The sequence below is a fragment of the Quercus robur genome, chromosome 4 (assembly GCF_932294415.1).
Source record: "Quercus robur chromosome 4, dhQueRobu3.1, whole genome shotgun sequence".
Taxonomy (NCBI): Eukaryota; Viridiplantae; Streptophyta; class Magnoliopsida; order Fagales; family Fagaceae; genus Quercus; species Quercus robur.
This window is the reverse complement of record NC_065537.1, coordinates 19,468,757-19,488,947: the sequence shown is the minus strand read 5'-3', so window position 1 is coordinate 19,488,947 and position 20,191 is coordinate 19,468,757. Positions and strand designations below refer to the sequence as shown.

Genomic DNA, 20,191 nt, shown 5'->3' with positions numbered 1-20,191 from the left:
TGGGATACTATAAAAGGAAGGGCGAGGCAAACAAGAGGGGTTGGTTGAAACAGATTAAGGGAAACATAGGGAAACACAGAAAAAAGAAATAGGAGAGGGAGTAAACACAAAGGGAGGAGAGAACAAAGAGGGCAGAGAAAGCAAGAAGCAAGATCTAAGGGGAATAGGGTATTGGGCTGAGAACTACAGGAATGTTTGATTGTTGGGCTGTCAAGGCTATGTTTGAAGCACAATCTGTAGGACTGTGAGGAAACCCACCAACAAATGAATTGGGAACCCATATCCACTGTTTACATAGTAACGTTGGTAGGTTTGGGTCACCACAGTTTTTATAGCTAATTGATTAAGATATCATTCTTTCAATTTTCGCCCTATTATAATTACAATCTTAAAAATCAAACTTTTCTTCAATTACAATGTTAATGTGCCTTAATTTTATTAATCATGTCAATTCTAAAACTAAAGAAAAGCTACTTTCAATGACATAAAAATTATAGGTGTTGATATAGTTGAGATAGAGATTTTAGTGGTATAAGAATATAGAAATTAACACCATAGAATCTATATATAAAGCATAAATCATACAAGAAAGACACCAATGAACCAACATATTTGTAGGTGACAATGTTAACTATGAGTTTGTATGACTAACAATAATAGTACTCATGAAATCAATAGGTCATGAATAATTTCTTACAAAATTTATCAAATGCATTGCGCATCGCGTGGGATATAGACTAGTACATGAAAATTTCTGTACTTTGGGACTAGAGTGTTGATCAACACTTAGGCCTCCATATTGACCATTTTATCATAATATTTTTAATTGGTTGTAATTTTTATAACAAATGATAATGGGAAGTTGTGACAATAACACTTACATGATAATTGATAAGTAGTTTGTGAGTGAAATAATTTTTTCATCACTCCTAGGTATTAACCTTTACCCAAATTATAACGAGTGCAAATTATTAACATTTACTCAAAAAATAGAAGTGCCTCTGAGCGCTGAGCACGCGCTCAGAGGCTAGTACTATCTATAAGATGATTCCCCTCTTTGGACTGGACTTTTATGTGGTTTAGATATACTCCTAAGCCTTACGTTTAACAGGAAAAAACTTGAGAATAACTCGGTAAAAATATGCCTTAAACTCCACTTAAAATGGCTACAAAATAGGACACTTTCCTATTAATCTATATCTTCAAAACAAACTTATTCATTTTTTTAAAAAAAATAAAGACACTAGACCAAAAATAAAAAATAAATAACCTCATCGCACCTGCAAACAATGGCGGCTCTAGGAATTTTTTTTAGGATGGGTCATTAAGAAACTTAAATTAAACAAAAATTAATATAAAAAAAGAACTTGAATATATTAAGTTATTGAAAAAAACACACAAATTCATGAAATTTTACAATTTCCTTTTTTGAATTTTCATATTTTAAAATCGTTTCATGATAATTTATTATTAGTTGTCATTATCTATTGTCAATGTAAGTCCTGACTATTTTATTTTGTTAAGTTTGAATGCAAGTTATGCTTTCGGCACCTATAAAAGCAGCATGTATGGAATGTTTTCCATGCACAAACACATTGGTCTCTTACCCCTCTTCTAGGAAAAATACCGAATAGTGGGAATATGGGTTTCCTTGGGATTCTTGTACAAGTCACTTGGGTTGCTGTGATGTTATCTGAATTGGCAGCCGCCGCAATAGCATCTCCAATAGCGCTGCCCAACTGCCCTGACAAGTGTGGAGATGTGGAAATTCCCTATCCTTTTGGCCTAAGAAAAGGTTGCTCCATAGATCAAAACTTTCTCATCAATTGTACCAACTCGTTCGGCGCAACTCAACCATTTCTTCTGGGAGACTTGACGGCTACAAACTTTTCCCTCGAAGGCCAGGCTAACATCTTGATGTATATGGCCAAGGACTGTTATAAACATGGTGTGCTGGATCAGGATCCTAGCATATGGACATCAGTGTATCTCAACTCGAGCCTCAATTTCACCATCTCTAGCACTCAAAACAAGTTCATTGTCGTTGGCTGTGACACTGTTGCATACCTTGATTTCCAGCAAGATAAAGAAAATTTCTCAACCGGCTGCGTTTCCGTTTGTGAAAGCAGTAGGTACATAGTCAATGGGTCTTGCTCTGGTGTTGGGTGTTGCGAGGTAGATATTCCTAATGGGTTAAATTATGTTATTTTGGAATCCCGCAGTTTCAATAATCACACAAAAGTAGGGGCTTTCAATCCTTGTGGCTATGCATTTATTAGCCAACAAACCACGTTCAATTTCTCCATCGATTCCCTTCACAGTCTACAACACCAAAATATGACGCCGGTAGTTCTTGATTGGGCGATCGGTACTGAGACATGTAAAGATATCGTGAACAAATCAGGTTACACATGTGGAGGTAATAGCACTTGCATCGATTCCGACAACGGGTCTGGGTACCGTTGTAAGTGCATGGAAGGCTACCATGGGAATCCATACCTCCATCTCGGTTGCCAAGGTATTAATTTATGGATCTACAATAAATTTTCACAACAAATTATAAAAGAAAGAAAGAAAAAAAAAACTAAATGACAAATTATTCCTTCTAATTTTAACATATTTTTTTGATAAATTAGATAGAGTTTCAATTTATAGTTCACTCCATCATGATTACTCTTAATCTAAATTTTTTTTAGCCATATTTAATCTATTTTGTCTCGTTGAGGATTTCCCACCTAAAAAAAGTGACTAGATAGTGATGGATCTTTGCTCACCTCGCTTTACTACTAGTTGTGTAAACACAATTTTATTTATGCTATTTATTCATATAATTTAATTTTTTTAAAATAAATATCATATATATATATTTAAATAATTGATACATATTCTATTACCACTTAAAAAAAAAAAAAAACCTTGTTTTCTCTTGGTACGTTCACAATCATCTTTGTCCTATCCGGCTCTGACCTTGCCCACTTCTTCTCATAAAAGGGAATGTGATGGGGACGGGCATGCCTAATCTAAGCTAGCCTTGCTTTATTGCCATTCCTAGTTTCCTACTTATTTTGAATTGAGTCTAAGTCTATCTTTCCTCTTCAATTTCAATGGAATTAATGTATAATGGAATTTTGCTGTCTATTGTCTATCTCCATCCATAAAAACAACGCATTTTGAAAAGTGGAAAGCGTTAAAAACAACGGAAATATTGCACATAATTAAAAAGAGGGATTGAATTGAAAATAGATTAAAGTTCAAGGACTGAAATGGAAAAATAAAAACAATTGAATTGAAAAATTGTCAAAATTAGAGGATATAATTTATCAATTAAAAAAGAAAACAGGAATTGAATCTCTTTTAAACTTCTTATATTTAATACTCTTCCATTTCATTTTAATAATATGTCATTTCTTTTCTCTAAGCAAGAAGAATAAAGGCACTTATGACTTAAAAAAAAAAAAAAAATTCTTGGTCATTAATATATGATTGCTTTTGATTAATTAAAGTTCTTTTTAAGTTAATGATGAGTTTTACATCTACAGACATTAACGAATGTGAAAACCCCAATCATTGCAAGCTCCCGGGAGAAAAGTGTATTAACGTACTAGGGAATTTTACTTGTTCTTGCATCAAGGGGTACCATTTGGACGTAAGTGCAGGAATCTGTGTTACCAATCAATCATCACGTCTAGTTACCCTCTTAGTTGGTAAGTATACTTACTGTATTGCACTCTAGCACTTGATGATATGCCTCTGGAATTTGCATTTGATTGTGTGTGGATGAAGCTTCTCATTATTTTTGGAGGATCAGATCCTCATATTTGATGCATGGTTTTGAAATGGCGGTTCACACGGGTCCTTTGTTTCAAACCTTAAACAGCACCGTTTTGGACTCTCTTCCCTGTGTTTTTTCCCTATACGGTGTTGTTTGGACTTTGGAATTGGATCAAGAAACCCTCGCCTCACTCTCTCAGTCAAGAAACCCTCGGTAAATACTGGCCGAAATTCAAGATTCGGCCGGCATGGAGTTTGGACTGTAAAACTAAAATCTCAACCAAAAAAAAAAAAAAAAGAAAAAAAAAGAAAGAAATGAAATAAACAAACGTACCTTACAAAAAAAATAAAGCAAAACAAAAAAGCCACGGTGAGAAACTTGAGTGAGAAGTGAAGAAAAGTAAGATGAGATGAGGCACTGGAGTTTACTGCCATTAGGTTGAAGAAGATGCACACAAAGGAAAAAAGTAGAACAAAGAGGAAGATAACATAAAATGACAAAGATGAGAGGAAATTTAAAATTGAAAAGAGTGGAAATCGAGGAGTGTGATTAGACGTGTGTGGATGTAAAAATAGAAGGAAAAAAAAGAAAAAGAAAAGAGAGTGAACCAGCAGGTGAGGAAAAAAGGAGTAATATAAAATATTGAAAATATAATTGGTTGGGTAAAGTGCAAGCCAACTTTCTAAGTTTCACACACCTCTCTTTTCTTTTTCTTTTTCTTTTTTTTTTCATTAAAAGAATTAATTAGTATACTTTAATAAAATAATAGTAATTTAAGTAAATGATCATATTAGTTCTAAGATAACAAGTTTTATAAATGTATTAAAAATATAAATTTTTATAAATTTTCTTTTTGTAAGTAATAAGATATGAAATTATATATATATTTGCAGTAGTTCCGAAATGGTACACTGAAATGAGCTGGTATTGAAATATTCAATTCTAATAGACAAACCGAAACAGTATTCATAACATTGGTTTTATGTATTTTTGTAAGAAACAATGTGTAATGGATTACACATTGTTACTGTGAAGTGGTCAGTTCTGAAAGCCATTGTTATTGTGAAACCTACTGTTGGTGGATTACTTTCAAACGTTGGGATAGACCGAGGGCTAGATGATATAAAAGATTTGCTTGGTGAAACACTCATCTTGGAGCTTGTTAGTTAAATCCTTGGTGAATTAGACTATTTTAGTTAATTTTTCTATTTTTTTTTATTAATTTAATATTTATATATATTTAAAATAATTATTAAATTAATTATAACGTCATCACGGTTCGATCCCGGTTTAACCTCAGTTCGACCTCAAAAACCTTGAACCTCTTTTTTTTACGGTTCAATGAACGATCCGGGTTTCAAAACCATGATTTGATGGTAATTGATTATTTATATCTATACTATATATAAAAGGATTCACCTCTTTCAACTAGACTTTTATGTACTATGGCTTTTGAGTAGAGTTATGGTATGCCTTTGTGTTAGAACCTTTTTCCTTTTCTTTGTGTGTGTGTGTTTGTTTCTTAAAAAAAAAAAAAAAAAGACTTTTATGTGGTTCAAAAATATCCTCAATAATGAAGGGTAACTTCATTTAGAAATAGGGTTATAAATGTCAAATAACAAATTTCATTTTGAATTAAAAAAAAAATCCTAAATTTAGGATTTTTTTCCCTTCACGTTCAAAAAAGAAATTATAGTTACTGCTTATCTCTAAAGTTTATCCATACTATTATTTAAGAGGTTTCCTCTGTTTGGGATCCTTATTTTTTTGGTTCAAAAATACCCCTACATCCCTATCTTTAATTAGAAACAAAACCAAAGGACATTCTGGTAAAAATTCAATTCTAACTCCCACCAAAATATTGCCTAAAAAATAGGATCACTCTTCTGTTGAATTTCAAATTGCTTTATCCACTTAAGCGCGTGCGATGATGCTAGTCATTTTTATTTTTTTGAAAAATAAAAAAAATTTTAATTATAATAGATGAAAATTATTAATCTTTACCTAAAAAAATAGAAGAGCCTCTAAGCACGCGCTCCTCTCTTTGAATTGAACTTTTATGTGATTCAAAAATACCCTCATTAATAAAGGGTAACTTCTCTTAGAAATAGAGGCATAAATGTCAAATAACAATTTCATTTTGAATTCAAAAATAGAACTCCTAAAATTTAGGATTTTTTCCTTTCACGTTCATCTTTTTATTCCTTAAAATTTAGGGTTTTTTATTTCTTTTTCAACCGAATAAAAGTAAAAACCCCCAATTTAAAAAATCAAAAAATAAAAAACTAAGAGAACTCCTAAATTTTAGCCTTCTTTTCTCTCACGTTCATTTTATTTTTCTAATCCAAACTTTTCTCTGTATCACTACACCACTTTCAAACACATGTTTAAAAAAGAAATTATAGTTGTTGCTTATCTCTAAAGTTTATCCTTTTTATTTTTTTGAAAAATAAAAAAATATATTTCCAAATTATAATAGATACAAACTATTAATCTCAGAAGAGTTTCTAAGCACACGCAACGCGTGTGTTTAGAGGTTAGTATTTAATGGGTTTTTGGATGACCTGACCTTAGGACAGTAGTAAGTGTTTCAAAAATTTTAAATGGGTTTAGTGAGTTTGGATAGAAAATTTTAGACCAGTTAGGATTTGTGTTTGAGTTTTATACCTTAGGTATTTTAACAACAACAAAACCTTAGTCCCAAAATTTGGAGATTAACAAATTTAGCTAGGGTTGACAACATGTATTCTTACAATGATTTTCAAAATCTTATATTGAATTTTCAAGAGTTTTTATAGTGGCTTGAATATAATGAATTATTATTGAACTGGAGTATTTAGGATGCATGATAATTATTGGATTATACAGTAAATAAAGTTTAATTTAATCTACAAAAATTACTAAATTTAGTGTTAATAATTTATATTTTCAAAGTTAGGTTTTTTAGTTTTTTTTTTTTCCTTTATAAAAATGATAAAATTTGAAATTTAAGTTGATTCAACCAGTTCCATCTAATTTGATTCAAAAAAAATGTATGTTTTTAGGATTTTCTAAATTCAAATGAGATGCCTACGGAATAAAACTTTTAAATTTTTAATTGGGTTTGAGACAAGTACGTAAAAGGAGAAAGTATAGGGCATAATAAAAGAGAAATACTATGTCCACAATTTTTTTACAATACTTTTGTTCTTAGTTGTAGTGGGCCCAGTATAATCTTATTTTATTTTATTAGTTGCTAACCCATGCAATGCATCGGATAGTTAATGATTGTTAAATATTTTTACTATGTTCAATGCTACAATTAGTTAAAAATGAATGAAATTAATATTTATAATACCAAACAAAGATATTCATATTTTGACTTTTTTATAAGATGAAACAAAGGCATACTATAATTTTTCTACCATGTTTAAACTTTTATGAAACATGGAACAACAAAATACAACAACTTCATGACGAAAGAAATATTAATAAGTTCCATAGAGGCTTTAAAGTGGGGGTGGGGGAGCAAATTGAGTGATACAATAATAACGTTTTATCTTCCAACAAAACTAAGATGTCAAACATGAGAATAAAAAATTTTGGTGGCATTCATTACCTCTAGTTTTCTGTTAGCATTTGGTTCTCAAAAAAAAAAAAAACTCTCTTTAAGCATTTACTCCAAATGTAAAAATTCTAGAATCAAACATGGTGTTTAGAAATTTGGATAATGGAAGTAAAAATATGGAAAAAAAAAAATACACAAGCACATAGTATTAAAGAAAAAAAAGAAAAAAAGAAAAGAAAAGCAAAAGTAACTACGAAAGAGAAATTCATATAAAAGGTACCTTGACTCCTTGAGGGTTGAGAACAAAGGGTTTGTAGAAACCAAAGAGCAAAAACGGCAGAGAGAGGGTGAATCACGTAGAAGGTTTTGGTGTGGTGCTCTATATATATAGTAGTAGGTTGGTTTGGTTTAAAACTCTTTAGTTTGTTGAGTAGTAGTCGGTTTAAAACTCTCATTTTGACCTAATAAATAAATTAATAAAAAAATAATATGTAAAATTGTGGGACTACCAAAACTTATGTGGCAAAATATTAGAAGATAAACTAATAGTTTAACATTTTTGGCTATTATATATTACATAGATAGTGATTAGGTCAAACTTAAATATTGTAACCTAGCTGCAGTATATTAAGTTCCCTAACTAAATTGGTTGCCATGAACAATAAAATACAAATAATATTGTCTTTTTCAAAGACAATTAAATTCAACCAATCTAGTTATTTTTTTGATATTTCAATAGTTACTTTAGGGGATTGGGAATTTGAAACCTGGATGTTATGAATATACTAGAAAGTACCAATTAGTTGAGCTACAAAGCTCTTGGCATCCATCTAGCTACAAAAATGAACAAATTTACACATGAAAATGTGATGTCAATGCTATTTAGGCGTTCATTTTTTCGTTAGGGCTGCACAAAATTTTCTGTCGTGTTTCTCTCTTTTGTTCAATTAAACCACACACACACTGTGTTTTTATTTTGGACAGAGAAAAGACATTCATTAAAATGGAAAAAATGTAGTACAAACAGATGTGAAAAGAAAACAATTCAAATACCAAAATAAATAAATCATTAAAAATGAAAAAGGAAGTACATTAAAATTTTAGATTTTGAATCTCTTAAATAGGCTCAAAGATGTGAACTTAAACAAATAGATATTGTTTTCTTAGAATGTGACTTTAAATTACCAATGATATCGGGATATCCTGTAAATGAACATATTAAAACCTGTTGAGTGTATCTCAAAACTGTTATAATTATAGGACAATGAATGAACGCAGAGCACAACCTTATTGAGTTATAGTTAATTTAAGAAATAAAGCATTTAGCCTTCAAAAAAAAGAAAAAAGTATTTGTTTTATATCATTTTTATTTTTATTTTTTACTTTAAGACTTTTGTTATATTGAGCTTGCCCTCCTTTGAAATTTTTTTCTGGCTCCGCCAATCAAGAATCCTCTAAACTTATCCGTTCAAGGGCTTGACTTAACATTATGTATATAAAACATTTTACTTAACCAAGGAAACGAAGGGAGGGAAAAACCCATGAAATATATTCGGACAAAATTGTTGTACTGTGTTTTGATTATTTCTTCAACTGCCGGTGTGAAATAGTATAAATTTCTCATTAAGATCAACAAAACTAGGTTTAAAAAAAAAAAAAAGTTTTGTCACTAAAGTGTACATTAAATTGAGTTTTCATTCCTTTTTTTTTTCTGCTTCTAAATTATAAAAAAGTTTCACGATCAATTCTTCCATCCCCTCCTATTAACTTTCTATAGCACTTGTTATACAAAAATTATAGGTGATATTATTTAGCCATTATTAATATTTTGGACTAGTGTATAATCCCATGCATATATACAAGTACATTTAAAAATAATCAATATATATATATATGTGTGTGTGTGTGTGTGTGTGTGTGTGTGTGAGTTTAAATTATACACCATGTAAGTTACAACTTACACCTTTTTTAAGCCATGGGTTCAAGTTACACCTGATGTAGCTATAAGTAATGTTACACCACCCAATAACTTATTATAATATTCATATTTTGAAAATCCCACAATTAAATTATATGTTCTATATGTTCTTGACATTTATACTAATTTTTATGTTAATTGTATGTTATGTACTATCTGATTCATAAACTCATTTTTTATGCATTATTTTAAACTACAAAAACTTGAATTTAATCAATTGATTGATGACACGACTATAAATATTTGATCACATTGGACTATAAATCTTTGATCACATTGAAATTTTGTAAGAATGAAGAATATATGAAGATAATGTAATTTAACGGTAGATTTGCTAAAATTCGCATCTAGTTAAAAAAATTAAGTGATGTAATTAATATTGCTTAAAATTACACAAAGCATAATTTGAACCCAACCCATATATATATATGATTTAGAATCTAGACTCTTCGGTTTTTGCATCCAATAATTCACTTGTCACAAAAATTAAAAAATTATATAGGACACGGGGCACAAAATTGAATTTTTGCACGAAATTCAATTTAGAATAAAATTGAATTTAGAATTTTTTATATTTGCACCTAATAATTCATTTGACATAAAAATTTTAAAACTAGACGGGGCACATGGAGCAAAATTAGACTCCAATTTAGAATCTAATTGAATTCTCTACTTTGGCTTTAAATATATATATATATATATATATATATATATATGATAGGGTGCATTGACTCATGGGTTTTTGCATCCAATAATTCAATTGTCACAAAAATTAAAAAATTAGATGGAACACGAGGCATAAAATTGAACTCCAATTGAAATTCAATTTAGAATTTAATTGAATTTAGACTATTTAATTTTTGCATCTAATAATTCACTTGACACAGAAATTTTAAAATTAGATGGGACACATGGTGCAAAATTAGACTCCAATTTAGAATTTAATTTGATTTTCTCTATGCTTTGGCTTTAAATAAACTAGCTTGTAACCTTATGCATATGCATAAATATATTTAAAATATATATATTATGATGTATAATATAATTCTTACGTATATAATTTAAATATTATTGATAGTCATTTAACTCTTTTAAAAGTCTTGTAATAATATTATTAGGTAGAAAATATATATTATGCATTTTTTTTTAAATTTTTTTTATGTTCATTAATTCTAGACTCTTTGGTTTTTGTACGCAATAACTCACTTGTATGAATATTTATGATGTGGTCCCATATTTTTTTTGAGAAACAAACACACACACACACAAGAGAGAGGGAAAGGGGGACGTGGTCCCATATTTGATTCTAAAATTAAGAAATAAAACTCTCTCTAAAAATAAATGATTTAGGATACATGACGCAAAATTGAACTTCAATTGTAGAATCTATATGGGTAAAACTTAAGTATATTACTTAGTTGTTGTTCCTTAGATTCCCCTTTTAAGATTCTGTCAAATAGATTTTTTTTTTTTTTTTTTTAGTTAAGTAGTCACATGGTAGAATCTTAAGAGAGAAACTTAAGAAACAGCATCTAAGGTACTGTAGCATCTAAGGTACTGTATGTAAGTTTTGTCCTATATATATATAGATTAATTAATTTTATAGGGTGCATTCTTCTAAAAAAATAAATTGATATGATGCACAAGTATTTAATTAATCTCACATGATGTAAAAGATTAAAAAGAAAAAGGCAACCATGAGTCGCACTTTCTGATTGTTCAGTCACAACGGTATATAACAAATAATATCTTGTTTCTTTCAAATATAATCAAACACTAAGTGTTGGCATAAGTGATTCTCAAATTAAAATAAGAAAAAAGAAAAAAGAAAGGGTGTTGGCATTAGCTTCGTTGCTCTGCTTGTCAGGATCTCTTCGATGTACTTTATAATTATGCCAAAAAAGCTAATATTCTATTTCTTTCTAATGTAGGTATTGGCATAACCTTCATAGTTGTGCTTGTTTGTAGCTCTTGGTTGTATTTGATAGTTAAGAAAAGACAGTTGATCAAGCTTAAACAAAGGTTCTTTGAACAGAATGGGGGTTTAATTTTACAACAGAAACTCTCTAAACAAGAAAATTCAGCTGAAACAACCAAAATCTTCACCATGAAAGAGTTGAAAAAGGCTACCAACAATTATGATGAAACTCTAATCATTGGCCGGGGAGGGTTTGGTACAGTTTATAAAGGAATTTTACCAAATAATATGATTGTGGCCATCAAGAAGTCAAAAATAGGAGATGAAAGCCAAATTGAGCAATTCATCAATGAGGTAGTTGTACTTTCCCAAATTAATCATAAGAATGTGGTTAAATTATTAGGTTGTTGTTTGGAGACACAAGTTCCTTTACTAGTTTATGAATTCATACCCAATGGTACTCTCTTTGAGCACATTCATCATGAAAGTAAGGTGTCCACCATATCATGGGAAACTCGTCTTAGGATAGCTGCAGAAACAGCAGAAGCACTATCATATTTGCACTCTGCAGCTTCTCCACCTATAATCCATAGAGATATCAAGTCTTCAAACATATTGTTGGATAGTACTTACACAGCAAAGGTATCAGATTTTGGAGCTTCAAAATTGGTTCCACTAGACCAAACACAATTAGCTACAATGGTGCGAGGAACTTTGGGTTACTTGGATCCTGAATACATGCAAACAAGTCAATTGACAGAAAAGAGTGATGTTTATAGCTTTGGAGTGGTCCTCGTAGAGCTATTAACTGGAAAAAAAGCTCTTTCATTTGATAGGCCCGAGGAAGAGAGAAGTGTAGCCACATATTTTCTCTCATTTTCCAAGGATAATAGATTGTTTGAAGTTCTTGAAAAACATATAGCAAATGAAGAAAATGTTGAGCAACTAAAGGAAGCTGCAAATCTTGCGAAGATGTGCTTAAGATTGAAAGGGGAGGATAGGCCTACTATGAAGGAAGTAGCAACAAAATTGGAGGATTTAAGAAAGATGGAGAAGCATTCCAGAGACAATGTTGATTCTAACTCAGAAGAAACTAAATTCTTGCGCACCAAGACATCAGATTCTCTCAATTATGATGTTGATAATCAAAGTGCTGATGTGAATGATACTGTGAGGGACCATGCAGCATTATTGGATTTTGACGATGGGAGATAATCTTATCTTGATAGCATATCCTTGGTAGATATAATACAATGTGGTTATTGTATGCTTTCTTGTATTTGCATCCGAAATGTTGTTAGGAGCTTTATCCTAAATCAAAACTTCTGCCAATAATAATGAAGGTTACTAATAAATGTCATATTTATTTCTTTCATATTTTCCCTTATATTTTGTTTTTTCATCTATGAATATAAATTAGATTTACATTTTACGGAACGGTGGATAACCACCCCCCCCCCTTTTTAATATAAAAATGTAGTTACCGTACTGTAACTCTCCAGGATAGCCATACCCATTGGGTAATGGATATCCAACCCTACCTGATCCAAATGTTCCAAGTAATACTTGGTTCTTCATGGGTAGAACTTAACCGGGTAGGGTACGGATATTATCCGAAATGTTCGGGTAGGGTATGGATATTATCCAAACCCGACCCGTATTTAAAAATTTATAAAAAAAAAAAAAAAAAAAACCTAAACCTCTCTCACCGTGTGCGAAAGTTCTGAGAAAAAGAAGTGGAGTAAAAGGGTTATTGAGGATTGAGATAGGGAAAACAAAAAGATAAGTGCATTGATATGGATGCTTTCTTGTCAGTAGTGTAATCTTTTGAATTGAGGATTACACTCGCTCTGGCTTAAATTAGCTTTGGCGGAGCAGAGAGAGTTTGAGATTTTGATAAATTCATGAGTGAGTGAGTATAACAAAATGCGAAAGATTAAAAGAGAGATAGAAACTCACTTGCTACCAGTAAAACGACAATGTGCTATGGAATTCCCTTTCTCCTAACCCAGAGCCAAGCTTTTTCTTTTAACTGGCGTCATTTCTTATACGCTTCTCCAAACTCTCTCTCCTCTTCTTTTTCTTCAATACCTTGGACACTGCTTTAACTTCAGCTCTTTATTCGTCCCTCACTCACCATGGCAAAGAGTTTTTTATTGTTTATTTTTTTTAAAATCACCGAGATTCAATATAAAAACAATTTTTTCCTGGATTTTTTTTTAAAATTTTTAATTTTTTATACACAACAAGAATGGAGATGTCCTTGGGATTATTAGAAATTTTATCTAATAAATTTCTATCTCTATCTAAAAAAAAAAAAAAAAGAAGCAAATACAAACTAACATATAATTTTTTTAAAATTTTTTTTTATTGATTAGTTTTTTTCTTTTTTAAGATTGGTTAGTTTTTACGTAAAAATGTTTTGGATTTAAAAAAAAAAAATTAAATGGGTTTTGGGTTTTGGGTAGGGTATGGATATCCATGGATAATATATTAGGGTAAGATTTGGGTATGGATACTAATGGGTATTGATATTTGGATATCCATGGGCAAACTTTTCGGGTAGGGTATGGGTATACCCGATCCATACCCTATCCATGGCCATCCCTACGCTCTACTTAAGAAACTCTATGCTTGTGTTCACCACAGGATTGAGATCAACTGATGCTATAACTATCAAGGGTTGAGATTGAGAATTAAAAAACTTAACTTTCAATCTCAACCTTTAAATAAAAAAAATGAAAAAGTAACAAAAAAATAAATTGTGTGGTGAGAGTTGAGGTGAATTGCACTTGGTAAACTCGATCCAAATCCGTTCACCTCATGCCATTCATGTTATTATTATTATTACAAGCAAATGGTTCTTTGAAGGACTAATCATAGATTTAGATAATAGTCGTCTCATAGCCGTGATGGTGATTATGTGTAGTGATGTTTTTGCATTTTGGGGTCTATGCTAGTTGTAAATTTCATAAAGGTTTGTGTTTGGTGGCAGTGGTCATGGACGTGGAGTCATTCATGGACTTAGGGGGCAATGACCCCTTTTATTTATTTATTTAAAGAATAGAAGTATATATATATAGGTATTACTTTGTTCAATAAAATTATGGGTAAACTACGTAATTGGTCCCTATCCTATACACTATATTTCAATTTGATTCCTAACCTTTCAATTGTGTCAATTTAGTCCCTAACCTTTTAATATCGTGTCAATTTAGTACCTAACGATATCTTTTGAATGAAAATTTATGACGTGTCTAATGGTCAAAACAAAAAATTAGCTTACATTGATAAGACAATAAACTTAAATTTTATTTTGGTCGTTTGTCATGTTAGTAATTTTCATCTAAGATATAACATCAGGGACTAAATTGACATGACATTGAAAGGTTAGGGATCAAATTGACACAATTGAAAGGTTAGGGACTAAATTGAAATGTTAGGAACTAAATTGAAATATGGGGTAAAAGTTAGGGATCAAATATGTAGTTTACCCTAAAATTATATTTTTCACCCTTAATAATATCATTGATCATTATAAGAGAAATGCTATAACTATAAACTTTTTTACAAACATTGAGGTAGCAAATTCTTACTGGTTTGCATCTTGGCCCACTACTTACATAACTATTTTATTTACTAATAACCACTCATCACAACAACAATTTGTAAAAAAAGTTTGTAGATCCAGTATTTTCCTTCTTTTAAAGGCCATAAAAAAAATTTATAAATCTAAAATCTAAAACAAAATATATAAGCCCAAAAAATTAGCACAACAACAAAAATTATTGATAGCAAAGCTAAAAAAATTAAGACCAATCAACCAATTTTACCAAAAAAAACAACTTGGCCCTTTAAAAAATTTTAAACAAAATAATTTGTCCTTACCAGCAAAAGACACACTCTACACACACATAAAAATAATAATAATAAAAGAAAACTCTTGCTGGCTAAGCAGCAAAGTTGAAAACCAAGTCATCGCATGCATCCAACAACAGAGCCGCCCTCCTAACTCCAAGTTCTGGTTTCGTCCTTGGTAGTGGTAGTTTAAAAGCATTTATATTTGTGGTGCTAAAAAAAATTAGTTTTTAATAACTTAAAAGATACTTTATCTATTTATACACACCACTTTACAATACACTCAACATCAAATATTCCTTTTTTTTTTTTTTTATCACTTCATTTATAATACACCCATTTCATTGAGAGAGAGAGAGAGAGAGAGAGAGAGAGATTTTTTAGTGAGAAAAAGTCACCACCACCAAACAAACAATAATTTTTTAGGGAAAAGTTTTGCTATATATAGGGTTATGTGGCAGCAAAAAAATAAATAACATGTGCCTAAGGGTCATATGCAATGCACATGACTAGGAGGAACCTTAGACACTTGTCACTTTCTTTTTGCTGCCCAAGGATTAAAACAAGCATTGAAGAGTATATTTTAGGCACGCAAAGAATTGAAAGACATGGTAAATATGTGTGTGCTATGTGATAAATCCTAATCTAAGATCATGTGAACATGTTATTTGAATTGAAACCTTCAACGTGCAAAACTAAGAACGACCTAGATCTATCATACTAACAATGAAGAATAGATAAAGAACTTGAAATAAAAACATGCTTGTGCTTGAATCTAAATAAACTAAGGCATAATGAAAAGAAGGTTTAGAAACCTTACTTGCATGCACTAGCACTTCTGAGCACTCCAAGCAAAAAAGTTTCTCTAGAGAGGGATTTGTGAATAGGAAGTTGGTAACTTAAGACTAGGGAGACCAAGCTATCCCTTCTAGTGAGTTGAGACTAGGAGGTCCAAGACACCAAAGACACCTTTCTATTACTAACGAGAGAGAGAGAGAGAGAGAGAGAGAGAGAGAGAGAGAGAGAGAGAGAGAGAGAGAGAGAGAGAGAGAGAGAGAGAGAGAGAGAGAGAGAGAGAGAGAGAGAGAGAGAGAGAAATTTCAGGTTTTTCTTTAAAATTTTGGGGTGCTTTCAACTTATACTAGAGAGAGGTATTTATACTGAAGGTTGGGTGTGGGTGTAAGCGCCTGCGATGAATGGTTTCGTCATGGGAAGAACACCTCAGCAAATTGGATCGGGCAGAGGAGGAAAATGGAGTCCTACCTAGACTAGGTCTAGGAACCATATGTATAACACCTTTATGTGAAGGATTAATCTTACCAGAACACGTGTCCGAAGTTTAGATATGGGGATGGGAAGGTGTTAGACACCCAACCCCACCCAACCTATAGGTTGGCCTCTACTCATTGTGTTCCAAATCCTAATCTCATCGAAGGGTCCTCTAATAGGTTACTCTACAATCACACACACACACACACACACACACACAAAAACAAGCATCTAAACACACAAACATGGCATCTCAATCATAGCATTGATGGCACAAGGTCCTAATATTCATCTAGCACGGCATTGACATTATATCAATCCAAAGGCAGCAAGTATATCACAAGGCAGCAACATCAACGAAGTAGTAGCATATTATCATGCCCACCCAACCCATAGGTTGACCTCCACTCATTGTGTTCTAAATCCTAATCTTATTAAAGGGTTCTCTTATAGGTTATTCTACACACACACACACACACACACACACACACACACACTAACAAGCATCTAAACACAAAAACATGGCATCTCAATCATAGCATTCATGGCACAAGGTCCTAATAGTCATCTAGCATGGCATTGACATTATATCCATCCAAAGGTAGCAAGCATATCACAAGGCAACAACATCAATAAAGCAGTAGCATATAATCATGCCCACCCGACCCATAGGTTAGCCTCCACTCATTGTGTTCCAAATCCTAATCCCATCAAAGGGTCCTCTAATAGGTTATTCTACACACACACACACACACACTAACAAGCATCTAAACACACAAACATGGCATCTCAATCATAGCATTCATGGCACAAGGTCCTAATATTCATCTAGCATCTCATTGACATTATATCCATCCAAAGGCAGCAAGTATATCACAAGGTAGCAACATCAACAAAGCAGTAGCATATAATCATGACATTTAATCAAGCATGTTCAATCACTCAAGCATAGCATCATAGCATTCATCAATCAAAGAAATCAACTATTATGTTGAAAGATGCATATTTATATACATGACTTACCTTCACTTACCTCACACACCATAATATCTTAGCACCTATACATCAGTGTATGTTCAAGTTGTTCATCTAAAGAATACAAACCCTAATCCTTAATGTTAAGGGTTTTTTTTTTTTTTTACATAATATTTATGTTGGCTTTATTCCATGACAAAATTGTTGTAATTTCATTAATTTATTTCCTTGTATTTTGTGGGATTTAATTGTAATGAGTTTAGTATTAGGTTGGTGAATATTGCTCAAGACAGTTGAATTCGCGACTAGCTCACTATTGGTTCGGGATTGCAAAACTTGCAAAAGGCCATGTGGGGAGCACATGTGGAAATTCAAGAGTCAGGATGTCTTGTGAGTAACTTGCGACTTGGACAACACATAAGACACTCTGACAACTGGGATTTTAAGTATTATTCTCCCATCCTTCACCCACACTATATATACTCTCATTACTTGCAAAATTGTAAGGAGGCTATCAGATAGAAAACCCTAGAGATTCAGGTTTTCACTACACCCACCTTTTAGAGAGAGCTACTCATCCTCAAGAGAGAAATCCTTGTAGTCTCTTCTCCTCCCATCTCCCATTGTCATACCTTAAGAGACGATTTTACCCAAATGCAACCCATACTCATTCAGAATGTAGAGAGTGTTTTGGAAATTGAGAAGTATTGGTTCTTTGCCAAATTAAGCCGGTAAGGCTTGGCAGTGCAATCAGGAGGGCATTGCGGGATCCGAGAAGAAAGGAAAACAAGACTCTGAGAAGTTCGTTAATAGCTAGAGCTTGGAGAGCTCAAGTACTTTGGGTAGATTAAGCTTGAATGGGTCTTTTTGGTATCCTTATACTCCTTCCAACTTATTTACTAGTGGATCATTTCGGCTTGGAGGTCCGCAGAAAGGTTTTTATGTCGAGTTCTTCGGTTTTTCTCTTTGATAAAATATCGTGGTGTTATCTTGGGTTTGATATTCTTTACCCTATTACCCTTTACATTTAAGCATTGCATCCTCATGTTCATCCATGCAATTGTTGAATGCTTCATTTAATTAATTGGCTAATTACGTATATTATGCTTTAATTGTGTTTAGCCTAAAATTAATCTAGCTGTAATTAAAAATTGGGGGTCTATACTAGCTCTAGTATTTATACTAGTGAGCTTTCACTTAATCTAACAATCCAAGTAATAAGACATGGTATTCTACTGACACTAGACCTAAACATGTGAAAATGAAACTAATAGAAGCTAAATATGTAATTAAAAACGAAGCAAAAAAAGGGAAAGCAGCGAAAACCCTAAATGTGGGTTTCTATGCACGACTATGAGTGCACATACATGAAGTATGTGTACGCATGCGTCGTATGCAAGCATGAAGCATGAAGTATGCACACGCATACACGCCCAGAAACACAGTTTTAAAGCAACAACAAAACAACAATTTAAATACAATCTAGCATGCTTCTAATACGAAAGCTATAAACCTACACTAACAATAGAAGCATTAAGGCAGAAAATATATTAATAAACAAACAAGAATGAGAGAGACGAGGTTAGACCCTTACCTTAGACATAAAAACTCCTTTGAGCTTTAATTTGACCGTTCCCCTCAACCAATCTAATCAAGATAAACCTAGAAGGTTAGTAAGCTTAAAACTCAAAGGTCAAGACCAGAATAAGTCCCAACCAAGTAAATTCTAACTTGAGGATGTTTTAGAATAAAAAATCTCTCTTTGATTCATTACTTTCCGGTGAATTCAAAGTGTTTTAGGAAAAGAGAATTTAAGGCCTTTTATAGTGATCATAGAGGGGAGTAGGGTGGCTCCCAGCTAATGTGGGATTCACTCTACACAATTTTACATCAAAAATTTTCCATATAGGTATTCTAAAACCCTACATGCGTGTGCATGCTTCAAGTATGCATATGCATGCTTACAATATGCGTATACTTAGGGTTCCTACAGGTTTTTCTTTTACCAAAACATCCTTCAAGATAAAGATTTACCAGATTGAACCATAACCCAAACTTGAGCCTTCGAATGATGTTGTCATTGGGGAATGGGGGCACGAGTCTTAAGGGGTACAAAATGAGGTATTTACATTGGGGTCAGAGATAAGTCTCTAAGTAATGTGGGATTCAGAAAAAACTAGTTTTTTATGAGTGAAAAATATAGTGGGAAAGTCAAATTGAATGGGAAGCAAGCTAGAGCAAAAAAGGAAGCAATTCTAGGGGATCTTATCTAAGTGCCTATCATCCTCCCAGATCTATTCCTTTTCGGTTCGGTCTTTTTTGTTTTAGTTTTGATATGAATTTCATCAGAATTTCAACCTTTTTTTCCCCAAAAATTCTTAGTCCTCAAGCTCAAAAAATTAATTTTAAATATGTTTATTAATTAATTAATTAATTAATTTTTACTGATTTTGCAAGGAATCAATGTATAAAAATGCTTTGTCCTAGATTAAATCAGGTGCATGCAACCTTACCATGAACTATATCCTCAACCAGTAGCATTATGACACATCATTTAATTTAAATTAAACTAAAACTAGCCCAATTAGAATTAAAAGGTCATAATCACATATGGTTGGGACCTAATTCATGCAAGTGCGCTTTACCGTTAATTTTTTTTTATATATCTTTTAATCTAGTTGTCCAATTAAGGCTCATGAACTATCGTTTTGATTGTTATGACTTCTAAATTTATATTATGCAATGAATTTAGAAATAATGTGGTCAAAAATTATAGTTCTTCCTTGTAATGTGTTATGCAATGGGATGCATGGTGCAATACAAGTAAGGTTAAATGAGAGTTGCAAAATGGGGTGTCTACACAAAGCTCCTAAA

General features: G+C 32.0%; 2 protein-coding genes across 4 annotated transcripts in view; one reads left to right on the top strand and one right to left on the bottom strand.

Moving 5' to 3' along the window:
- Positions 1-20,191, bottom strand: part of LOC126720791 (kinesin-like protein KIN-14Q) — an 81,547-nt gene that overhangs the window by 48,754 nt on the left and 12,602 nt on the right. The window lies entirely within an intron of this gene.
- LOC126720792 (putative wall-associated receptor kinase-like 16) lies at positions 1,603-12,498 on the top strand. The gene is made up of 3 exons (XM_050423616.1): positions 1,603-2,518; positions 3,540-3,704; positions 11,229-12,498. The coding sequence occupies exons 1-3, from the start codon at positions 1,642-1,644 to the stop codon at positions 12,428-12,430; spliced, it is 2,244 nt and encodes a 747-aa protein (XP_050279573.1). The 5' UTR covers positions 1,603-1,641; the 3' UTR covers positions 12,431-12,498.

Coding starts and splice junctions, on each gene's coding strand:
- LOC126720792 (XM_050423616.1), top strand. CDS start 1,642: ATGGGTTTCCTTGGGATTCTTGTACAAGTCACTTGGGTTGCTGTGATG. Junction 2,519..3,539: donor CCTCCATCTCGGTTGCCAAG/GTATTAATTTAT, acceptor TTACATCTACAG/ACATTAACGAATGTGAAAAC. Junction 3,705..11,228: donor TCTAGTTACCCTCTTAGTTG/GTAAGTATACTT, acceptor TTTCTAATGTAG/GTATTGGCATAACCTTCATA.